This window comes from Zeus faber (genome assembly GCF_960531495.2).
Source record: "Zeus faber genome assembly, chromosome: 3".
NCBI classification, from domain to species: Eukaryota; Metazoa; Chordata; class Actinopteri; order Zeiformes; family Zeidae; genus Zeus; species Zeus faber.
Window position 1 is genome coordinate 9,033,399 of NC_137190.1, and position 11,593 is coordinate 9,044,991.

At 46.3% G+C, this 11,593-nt stretch overlaps 1 protein-coding gene across 1 annotated transcript in view; it reads left to right on the forward strand.

Moving 5' to 3' along the window:
- Window positions 1–1,808: 1,808 nt before the first annotated feature.
- nkd1 (NKD inhibitor of WNT signaling pathway 1) overlaps window positions 1,809–11,593 on the forward strand; it is a gene marked incomplete at both ends in the record, with an annotated part of 40,181 nt that continues 30,396 nt past the window's right edge. Inside the window, 3 exons of the mRNA XM_079998338.1 lie at window positions 1,809–1,833; window positions 1,996–2,028; window positions 2,267–2,418. Coding sequence (XP_079854464.1) covers window positions 1,809–1,833; window positions 1,996–2,028; window positions 2,267–2,418 — 210 coding nt within the window. The remainder of the gene's footprint in view (window positions 1,834–1,995; window positions 2,029–2,266; window positions 2,419–11,593) is intronic.

Below are 11,593 nucleotides of genomic sequence, written 5' to 3' on the forward strand. Positions count from 1 at the left end.
TGGCGAACATAAGTCTATGATACTTACACGTTTTGTTCAGCAAGATATTCGACACAAACGAACGCCACTTTTATGAGTTTTGAAGCGTAAATCCAATCGCCAGAAGTAAAAAAAGCTAAGTTAGGCACACCAGAGGAGTCGTCCATCTTGCCTCTCCGACTTGTTGTACTGGAACACGGACAACTCGGGTGTGTCGTCACTCGCAGCTCCGAATTCCGAACTGCCTTTTTTGAGACACGTAAAAAGCTTCACAATTCAAGAACGGCGTATTTGCTGACGTGTTTTGGGTCGTAGAACATAACGTCAAAATCGCTCAGGCTTGTGTTAACCACAGACTTTTATTTTTTAGGCGTCTAACCAAAAAACCCATTCAGAAAACCCATTGACTTTTGGACGAGGGAACCGGAAGTGGGAAAATGCGAACTTTGGGGTTGCGCCACAGTGATGATGCGTTCCATTTGAACCGAAAAGTCGGACCTTACGAGCTCCCAGGAAATTTCAACTGGAACGCCACCTCGGCTCGGAAAGTCGTTAGAACCCCACCAACCCCGAACCCATTCCAAGATGGCTGCTCCGCACGTAAACAATATTGCTGCTGGTCCATTTACCTCGGAAGTCGGCGCTGGGAATGACGTCACACTGCGTGTGACCGCGTTCCGGTACAACAAGTCGGAGAACCAAGACGGGCGCCCCCCAGGGAAAAACTTTTATGTGCTTCTTTCGGAATAAACACAACTACAGAACAAATATGGGACCGGGGCGTTGAGTGCGCCTCTGGGTGTCGACGAACATGTACATGGTCAGGTCCAAATAGACTTAATGACAAAAAAAAAAAACATTGTTAATGTCAGTTACTACACTTTCACGTAACGATTATGCGCGTAGCAGCCATCTTGTATGTCGAGGTCGGAGTTAGTGAGGTTCCTCCGACTGGGACCATAAGCGAGAGCCGTAGTGACGGCTGTGGCGTTAACAATGTTTATTCTTTCTTTAAATTAAGTTTATATGTATGTGTATGTATGTATCTGTAGTTTTCCGTATTCCGAAATCGTAAACGCGACGGAAGGAGGTGGCGGCCACGTTGGGTTTTCCGACCCGCTGTAGCGGGCACACGGACGGACCACGCCGGTCCCGGTGCTTGCGAGGCGCAGGCGGCTCCGCTCCCCCCACAACTCGGACGCTTCCAGGGAAGCCCCCGCGCCCCCGCCCCGGGCGTCGGCTCCGCTACTTCCACGACGCACGTGTTGTGCGCCCAGCGAAACGAGGGGGGGGGGGGGGGCGCCTCCGCGTAATCGACCTAATCCAATCTAATCTAATCTGATCCCGGACCGAGTGCCAATCGCGGAGCGGAGCGGTGGGGGGCGAGGGGTGTCCGCCTCCCGCTCCCACTCCTCCCCGCCCGGAGGAGAGAGGGAGGGAGGGGAGGGGAGCGGGTGGGGGGGGGGGGGGGGTGTGACCGCCTCCTCCCCGCCCGGAGCCCGGAGGAGAGGAGGAGGCGGAGGAGCGGGTGGGGGAAGCCTCAGCCCGATCAAAGGCTCCGTGGCTCCGCGCTGGAGGAGGATGGACTGAGCTGCTCCGCTGCTCCTCTCGCTCCCTCTCGCCGCCCGCTCCGCTCTCGCCATTCGCGCGTGGACAGCTTTTGGATATCGCCTCTGCTGCTTTTTTTTTTGTTTTGTTTTTTTTGTTTTTGTTTTTTTGTTTTGTTTTGTTTTGTTTGTACTCTCTCTCTCTCTTTTTTTTTTTTTTTTGGGGGGGGGGGGATTACAATTCTTCCGGTGTCTTTCCCAATTCCACCCCGATGCATAGAAATGGGTAAACTGCATTCTAAACATGGTGAGGCTGCTTGTTGTTTACGTTGTTTCCGTTCTGTTCCACTTTGATGCAAGTGCTCTCTCTCTCTCTCTCTTTCGGTTTGTAACGTGTTTTCTCCTCTGTTTCCCTCTCTCTCTCTCTCTTTTTTTTTTTGTTAATTTATTATCATTCCCGCTCGGAAAGCTGCGATTTGTAAACCGAGGGAGAGTCCCGAAGGTAAGCACCGAAGCACCGAAGCACCAGCACCACACTCGGATGATGTGATGTCACAAAGTTTTGATCCGGGGTCGTTTTTGGGGTTTTTTGTTTTGTTTGGTTGTTTTTGGGGTTTTTTTTTTCCGCTTCGGGACCGTGTCGCTCCCGCCGGGTTAGCGCTTGTGCCGGGACGCGTCTCTGTCTTTCCTTTCTCTCTTATTACGTGATGTCTCGCTGATATAATTATCCTTCGCTCCAGGAGACAGTTTCGTAGTGAACGCGTGTCTGGCGAGGAGGGGGCTGGACGACTGGCTGGTCAAGCAGAAGTACTGCTGCTCAGCCCCGCACCACCACCAGCACCAGCACCAGGGCTGTCACCACAAGAACAACTGCGGCTCGAGTGCTCGGCGGGTGAGTGCAGGAGCGTTAAAGTCTCCTTATCGCCGGTGATGCGGTTGCGCCGGTCGGAGCCCGTGCCGTGGTGGCAGGGGAAGGCTTACTTTGGGAGTTGACCCCGCGTTGTGGTTGTGCGCCGTCCGACGCACTGTTGCTGGGGTCGGTGTAAGGTTCTCAACTTTTAGTTGTGAGGAACTTTCAAAGTGTTGTTTATGGATAAGACCTTTACCTTTATTTTTTATTTTTTTTATTACAGAATTTGGTCTTAATAGGGGGTAATTCCTATGGGGGGTAGGTCCTATGTTCCCAGGCTTTCTATGTTCCCCAGCTCTATATAGCACGTAATGGGAACCTTAAAAAAATGTATGTGTCCCAGCTCTGTATTCGCTGAATATGGCATGGGCTATTGTGAGAAGGGTTAGGGTTTAGGGTGAGGGGTTAGGGTTAGTTTGGGTTAGGGTTAGGGTCAAGTTTGAGTTCAATCTTATCCACAGAGCCACCCAGATTCATTATTATTCTCCGACGTGTCAGATTTGACCGGAACACCGGAGATGCAACTTTCTGATGGAATGATAACCATTGGTTTGTTGTGTTTTATAAAGCTGTTTTGAAGCCCTTTTCCAATTAAAAAAACCCCCTGGATAATATTTATGAAATATTTTAGCCTGAAAGGGGTCAAATTTGACCCGAACACAATAGGAGGGTATTACTAATGTGTGTTAACAGAATATTTAACTCGGGAGCATAGGATCCCTGGGACATCGATACGCTCCCCTTAATAGTTGAGGGGGTGAGATGTGGGGGTCTCAAACTTGTTTTAAGGTAGACTAGGCTATAGCTGAAGGACCCCCCCGAACAAACAACAACAACAACCCTAACAATATCAAAATAAATTAGTATACATAAATAATTGATATATAACACATTTGTTGTGTACAAAATGGGGATACACAAATATAATCTATCTATCTTAAACTTGCTGACAAAAAGTGGAAAATCTCACAACAAACTTCATTAGTAAGGGTGAGTTTCTATAAAAATATATACTGAAAATATAAAACAAACAAAAAAAAAAAACCCTGTAAAATTATTTTTGTTTCAGACCTCCAGCAATTCCTTTACTGGCCCATAGGGGGCCAGTAAAGGTCCCTAGTTTGGTAACCCCCTGGTGTAGGCTAAAGATAACATCTAATTTGAGATTGAAGTCCACTCTTGGCCATAATTTACATGCGTTTATTTTGCACACTTAACTTCGGGGGAAAATTGCCAGGTGCAAATGTAGGCGTTCCCGGCTGTGTAGTCCTGAAATCCCGCCTTTTGGCCAAAGCGCGCGTGAGACAAAACAGATACAATGATGAAAAAGAAGCTTTTTTGATTTTATTTCAAGACACGGACACGGACATTGAAATTCAACAACCCAGTCCATTCATTTGATCATCATCAAATGACCGATCGAGGATAACATATGGACATTCCTGTACATTCCATCCTGTAAAGCCCCCTGGTGTGATAGTACAACATCCCCTTTATCTTTCTTTTAAAGACTACATTTTACATTGTCAATGCGTGCTATTTTTTAATCCTCACGATCACATTGGGTGGATAATGTGTTAATAGATCTGGGAATATGGACCGCCTTTTGGTCCATTTTGGCCAACTTTCCACTGAGCTCATTTCTCTCACTTATTTCTTATTTGGGGTTTGCGGGGTTAAACCGGACCATTCAGTCGGTCCTTTCATTATATGCTGAAGAAAGATCTCTCTGTCTTGCACCAAGTAAAAGTCAGTCTTCCACCCAAGGTATCTACTGTATAAGTAATTAGAAATGGAAAGAATGAGTTAATGTTTTTGTTTAAATTGTTGTGAATTGGCTGGAGGGCATGCCCGTGTTGTATTTTGGTGATCTGGTGAACAGAGCCGTTGCTGTGTGAAGTTGGGAAATCCTTTGGAATTGCTTCAGAGGAGCCTTAAGCCTCTTTGGTGACAAAGCTTTTCCCAAAGGCTGAATGCTTGATAAATCAAGCCTAACAAGTAATAAATAAACAAACAAATCATCCCCAGAATGCACGTCCAAATAGTTATCCCATTTTATTCTATTCAAAGAAAGACACTTTGAGCAAAAAGCAAGCAACAGCGATCCTGTCAAGACTACTGGATTTTAATATTATTAGGTGTCTGTAGCCATTGAAATGACTTTTTAACAAGAGCAATTCCTGGATTCACAAAGCTGTTGGTTACAGGATTTCTATCCTTTTGTATCTAAATGGTTTTGAGAAGCAGTTTAACCAAAGACTCAAGGAGCTGTCACTGCCGGTCCTGGGCGGGAAACCAAATTTCTCCTGGTCTCAAGTCCACATTGGGTTAAGGTCCACGATTGTTTTTGCAGCGATAGTGTTTTCACTCGCAGTCGGTGGAAGAAATGCAAAGCAGGGCCCTTTGGTGCCGGTCCAGTTTTGACGTGACGTGGAAGTGATCCTGTCGCCGGGGGGGTTGGGTTGGGGGGGGGGGTTGCACCCAGCTCTTGGTGTCGCACGCACACCCTGTCAGGGCCGCTTAGCGTGATGTGCGCCTGGCGCCCCCAATAAACATCTTCATATTGTAACAGGAACCCGAGCATGGAGGGCACCGTGTCAGGGGGGGGTGGTCAAGAGCGTGGAGTGGAGGGGAGGGCGTTTTATGGAAGTGTTTGTATCACTCATTCAGTGGTCAGGTGTTATTCCGGTTTAATTTAAATTGTGCATTTTTTAAAAATACAATTATACATAGGAATTTGTTTCTTAATGTATTGAGGAGCAATATATATATATATATTTATTTTTTTTGCAGTATTTCTTCCTCCCCAACAACTACTCCCACTTAGCGCAAAGTGAGTCCCGGCCCTTTGATGGAAAACAAACTCGGTCTGAAAAAGTTACGTAGATGTATTTTATTTTTATTTTTTGTATTTCTTTGAACAATTTGGAGTTCTGTTGTATAGATAATTCAAATCAGTGTGCCTAATGGCTTTCCTAGCCCAGAGGGACTATGAATAAAAGAAGAAGAAAGGTGCTCCTGATTGATCGGATTTATCAATCAATATTTATTTGGATGTTTTTTTTGTCTTGTCAATGTGGATTCAAGCTCTTGAATATAAAATATGAAACTTCAGTCTTTTCGCTTTGCGGTCGCTGTTGCTTTGAGTCATTTGTGTTGGTTTGTGGCAGAAACCTTTGTTGGAAACTGTTTTTTAAGAACTCGACTTTGTTTCAAAACATTGGTGTGGTAATATGTTATCGGTTACTTGTTCTGTGAGTAGTTACTCCAGAATATGTTTAGCTGAACATCCCATTGAAATGAATTATGATCCCAAATGAGATGAGATGGCTGCTTAAACCCCCTTTTAAACACTTTTCCTGGAACGCTTAATCCAAAGAATATCTTGCCATCGTATTACAGCAAATCATGAAAGATCTTAGGCATCTCTTAACACCGTACATAATAAAAAACAAATTAAATGGGTTGCAAACACGTGCTTCATGATGGGGTGAACAAAAAAAATTGCACAGTACCCCATGTTTTAACCCCATCAAACCTCTACGAAAGTGAGTAAACGTGCTGATGGAACTAAAATAAACATGATGGTGGAGTATTCTTTTAAACGCAGCGGATTGTACTCAATGTCTCGTTTGCGAGGTAACAATAAAAGCCAAATTTCCAAATTTAAGCACCGAAAAGCCGTCATATGCCCCCACGCACGGCACACTACCCAGCCCCAAACAAGCTGAAGTGGGGGGGGGCTCAGAAGTAGGAGCTCTGAGCCCTAAAAGCGGCGAGCTGTATGGGATACCTGGTGAGATAGTTATTTATAGGTCTTGTTCTTTTAGCCACCCTCTGCCAGATGAATTGGAGGCCAGGAAAATGTGGGTCGGGAGTGCACAGCGGGGAGCCGAGGCTTGGAATGCTTTTCAACTGATCCTTCACAAAATGTATTCCTGATGAAGCTCTTCATTTAAAAAGAAAGCAAAAAAATAAATTAAATGATGGAATACAACTTTCATTCGTTCACTTTTGCCAACCAACATCAGCTGCAGCATCTTGGGAAGGGGGAGGAGTTAGAGGTTGCTCAAATTTCACTGCAATCTTTTCTGTGGGGGGCTTGGATATAAGGTCAATAGCATTTGTTAATATTAATTGTGTTGCTCCACTCATCTCGTGGTAAGCGATGCCACGCGGGCATCAGGGCGGACAGTGAGCTGGACGGGCAGGTGGATCTCACCATGTTGCGATGCAGAGACCATCGGCGCCTTCACTCCACATACTCTCCAGTTTACAGCACGTTGTCTGCACCTTCTCCAGAAATGTATATCTACACGTGCCCCCGCCCTTCCGTGCGATTATGTGGCGTGCAGAGACATCGACGGCGTCAAAGATTTCAACAACCTATGATCCGGCGGTTCAAATTTCTGTTTGCCACTTTGGCAGCTAGCTCGTGACATTTTTCTAAATCAGTCCATGAGCGACGCCCGGTTGGCATGGCTTGTATATTATCGCGGTCGTGATCTATGGCCTGAGCCCCCGGATCTGATGTGTCTGATGCTCCAGGTGTCACAAGTAACTTGATGTATTTCACTCGGTGTAATTTGGTGAAGTGTTCCCTTTCTACCTCGCAACAATTTTTTCTTTTTCTTTTTTTTGCCGCCACCCCCCACCCCCCCATCCTTTTAAGTCCCCTCCTCCTTTCCGGGATCTTTCCTCCCTCCAATCTCTCCTCCGTTCTCCCTCCCCAGCTCCATCTGTTTCTTCAGTTTACCCTGTGGCCCCGCGTCGGTTGGGGCTGATGAAATGCGACTGCATTTGAAGTGGGTCCTGCAGAGAGGTGTTTGCTGTGACACCCCCGGCTCCTCCTCCCACTTTTTTTTGCGTAGTAAAAGGAGCGACCCGCCCCCACCCCCACCTCCACCCCGGCCTCCCATCCCCCTCCTCACGGTGGAGCATGCTCTACAAAGCCTCTGCTTTTACTACTCCAAAGCTTTTTTCCCTCTACTTCTCGTTTCACCAAGCTTCCATCTTAGGCCAAACGAAATCCTAGACAAAAAGCAAAGCCTCATCTGACAACGCATCTCAACGAGAGAATCACAGTGAAACTTCTGCCCCCAACCCCCTTGTGTCGCAGTAGGTTGCCGACTCTCTGATATATATATATCTTGTGTGGGTAGAAATTTTTTCTCTCTTTTTATAGAAGTAGGCCTAAAGCTTTTAAACACATTGCCCCCTCAGCTTCTGAGGCTGATAAAAGACACAGCAGGTTTGCATCCCCGTTCATTCTTTGCCTCTGCTGTCGTGCTTTTTCCCTCCGCCGTGTCGTCTTAAAAAAGCGAGGGCCCTTGTCTGCAAGCTGAAAGCACCCCCTTTCAAATGCACCCTCCTTCTTCCTCTCTCTCTCTCTCTCTCTCTCTCTCTCTCTCCTTCTTTCTGTCTTCTCCCCTGCGTGCTCTTTTCCCACCGGCCGGCCCCTTGTGCGTGCTGCACGTCGTATGGCCCTCTCCTACCGGGCTGCACCCCGGCCCTGCTCTCCTGGGACCCCATGCCTGTTGTTGCTCTTTGAAGAGGCTGTGGGAGACGTTTGGGGCCATGCTCTGGAGAAAAGAAAAGCCTTGGCCTTTAGGCGGGGAGGTGGGGCGATGTGATGGGGGTGGGGTGGGGTGAGATTGGATGGGATGGGAGAGCAGCACCTGGCTATAGAAGGTCCCTGTGGTTTTTTGTGTGGTTTTTGTTTGTTTTTTTCTTTCTTCCTTCCATGAGAAGTAAGGGAGGAAGTCTGGGGCTGATGTCAGTCCATTGCTGGTGGACTGGGAGGTGCTTCTGGAATACGCAGGTGGCTCTCGTGTTTCGTCAGGGATCTCGTTTCACTTGAGTTAACTAGCTAGCTCTCTGGTGTGACGGTTCTGGTTCTGGAATGGTGCCTCCTGGGAAGCGTTTCTGTGAAAGGGTGATAATGGTGCGGAGAGAGTAGGAGCTGCGGAAGCGTGCAGACATTTGATCGCTTCCCCTTCACTTTGTTGTGCTTTGTGCTCTCTTTGTTCCCCCTCTGTGTTTAATTATCGTGATGTTTTACTTAAATACTTATTGATGGATTGGATTGGTTTGCAGCTAGTGTATCGTATTATTCAAATCAATGATCAATTTAGCCCTTTTCCCTGACAGCTTTTTTTTTTCTCTATAACTTGTGTAGGTCTATTTTACAAAATCACTGTTGTCCACAAATTACGTTATTACTTGACAAAATAATTACTTATTTGATAATTAACTCTTTAAACAGGACACTATCATGGAGGATGGTTGACATACTTAATTTTCCTTTCCTTTCAGATATGCTTGTTGTGTTTCACGGCAGTATTTGCTTTGTATTTGCTAGTCGTTATTAATAAAAAAAATGTTGACATCTCATTTAGGAAAAAATTTACCCCTCACTTTGTCTGATATGCGTGCGCAGATAAAAATAGTGCGTGGGCATGCAAGGTATGGGGGTTTGGCCATGGGGCTTGGAGCGCTGCCTGTGTGAGAGCGTGTGCACGTATGGCGGTGTCTGTGCAGGCGTGTGCATGAGGGAGCCGCATGTCTGGAGTTGGCCGTCCGGATGCACTCCAGAGATCAAAGGCGTCTGCGGGAATGCGCTGCGAATCCCGGGGGATTAGCGGTTGAGATTTGTGCTTTGTTTCCCCAAATATCTGCTCACTGCGCAGCGACGGATAGCCGTTGATCGTTTCAAAGCTCGCTCACTCTCTCTCTCTCTCTCTCGCTCTCTCTCTGTTTACTCCACAGTGTTTGTTCCACACTTGAAAAATGGTCTATTGGCATCCATGTGAATATGCAAATTTAAAAGTTGGATTCTAAGGATGTTTGACCATTAAGGTTTTCCCTCCCCCCATCGCCTTTTGTTTTGAAACAGGGTTAAAGCCGCCGGTTTTGAATGGCTTTGAACCGAATCCTAATTAGCAGATAGTCCGTTAGAAAATAACGAGCTCATTTAGTATCCCTGAACTCGTAATCAGGCGTGCATGGACAAGAAACATTCCTGTCTTCTGAAAAGTTACAGGAAAGAATAAAAACATTGTATTCTCGCAGATAGAAGCGGAGGGCTGGATTTGGCCGAAGGCTCCTTCCCATCGTGTGTATAATTCCTATTCACTAGATGGCTCTCTGTGGTTTGCCGGGGTTACTATGTCAACTGTTGCCGAAACTGACGACCTAGTTAGCGACGTCTTGTTATATCCTCCTTTAATCATTTCTGCCGTCATGCCACTTTAAGAACCATGGTATGAAGGCGTTTGAATGTCTTTAAAGACGTGTTTTCTTGTTATTAGGCGACAGCAGCACATCTGCTGTACCTTGTGCCTTTCCCACGCCTGTTGTCCACACAATCAGGACCAAGAACGCCCTGAGCGCTCGCTGTGATGCGGAAAAGCTGTTAAAAGATGAGGCAAATTGGATGCAAGGGTGTGAAAAGCGGGGACACGATTGGCCCTGTTCCTCAGAGTGATACGATGGTGATGACCGGATGATTATATCATCGTAGTGGTGCTGCAGATCACGCTGATAATGATGATATTTATTCTGACAAATAATAGATAAAAAGATATCGTGAGTTTTAGATAATGGATGCACGACAGGGCCATTGGAGCATAATGATTGAGATTGAGTGCCTCCATCTGTCATAAAAGCAGAAAATCCGCATTATCAAGAATAACTACACGTTATACACATGTTCTGCATGGTATAATTAAATTATGGCCTGAAAAGCTGCTCCCCAGACCACCACCTGGTCTCTCACTCTTATCTAGAGCACAATCTATGCTGCAGAGGATCGTCGAAAAAGCTTATTGTGACCAGAGTAAACAGAGCTGGAAACACTTCCTCTTTTGTCCACAATGGCATCTGATGTCTCCAAAAAATCTGAATGACTCCTGAGCTGCTTTCACACATGCACTCCGTGCAATTGCGGATAAGCAAGTCTGGACGGAGTTACCCTTTCACAAATGTAGCTTCCAACCAGAGATTGTCCGTGTCAGACATGTTTACACAACCTGGAAACTCTAACCTCCATTTGGTTTACACGAGGGGCGGAGCCTGGGTAGAGAGTGCAGGAGGTGGGATGTGACACAATTACGCTGTGGAGTTTTAGCACACTCAAGATGGCTGACGAGTCTACCAACTTGTTTTTTTTGGCCTTGATACTGCATGTATTTGGATGTAATATAAACAAAAGAGTGGAAAGGAATATAAAGGAAAGCAGAAAGGAGTACGAAGCAGCTACGCTCCATGTACCACGATGTGCACGAAGGAAAATAACTGGCAATCATCAACATGCGACACGCCCACTTGCTCGCTGTGAATGCTCCGGACAATTATCTGCTCTGTTCACACATACCACTCTATCAGACATTACGCAGACTTGTACTAGGGTGCTGGCTGGGTAAAGTCCAGTTAATGTCCAGTCCAAATGATTTGGATTTCAGGGTTGCAGTACATGTGGGAAAGCAGCTCTAGTGTCTTGAATATCTCATATGTCTTTTTGTATTGTGTGTACTCTCAGATTCTGATACTCTAATTGGGACTGATCGGACTGATTTTCCAATACCGCTACCTGTGTACATTCACCCCTAGTTCAGAAAGGGTTGATTGACCCTGGATCAGCAGTCTGCGCGATAGCTGACAAGAAACAATATTATACTATATATAGTAATGCTGCGTCCAGAACGCCTCATGCAGTAGTGATGTGATTCGGGAAAGGAGTAAGTTCTATGTCCCTGTCGTGACTCGTGACGCTGGGGCCGGATTCAGCCTTCCATCGGGGCTCAGTGCCTGTTTTAATCACCCACTTAAAGGGCTGTGCTGAAGTGGGTGTTTAAGTGTTTAAACCCTGAATAATTCTCTCTTGTTTGTTTATCAGGTTCCCCTGCGGGTTGTGCTTTGGCCCGTGTAGTAAGCGCTGAATAATTTGACTAAGCACGCAAAGTGGCTCTTGTAAATAGAATGAGATCAACATCTGCATAAAGCTGTTATATCAGTCTCCAGAGAGCGCATGCGTTTGCAGACTAGCGCGTGCATGCAGAGACGTAGAGGTGGATGCACATTCACGCACAACACCCACCCATAACCATGCGTACACCCACACACACACAATCCATGCACTCTGTTGTGCAAATCTGTT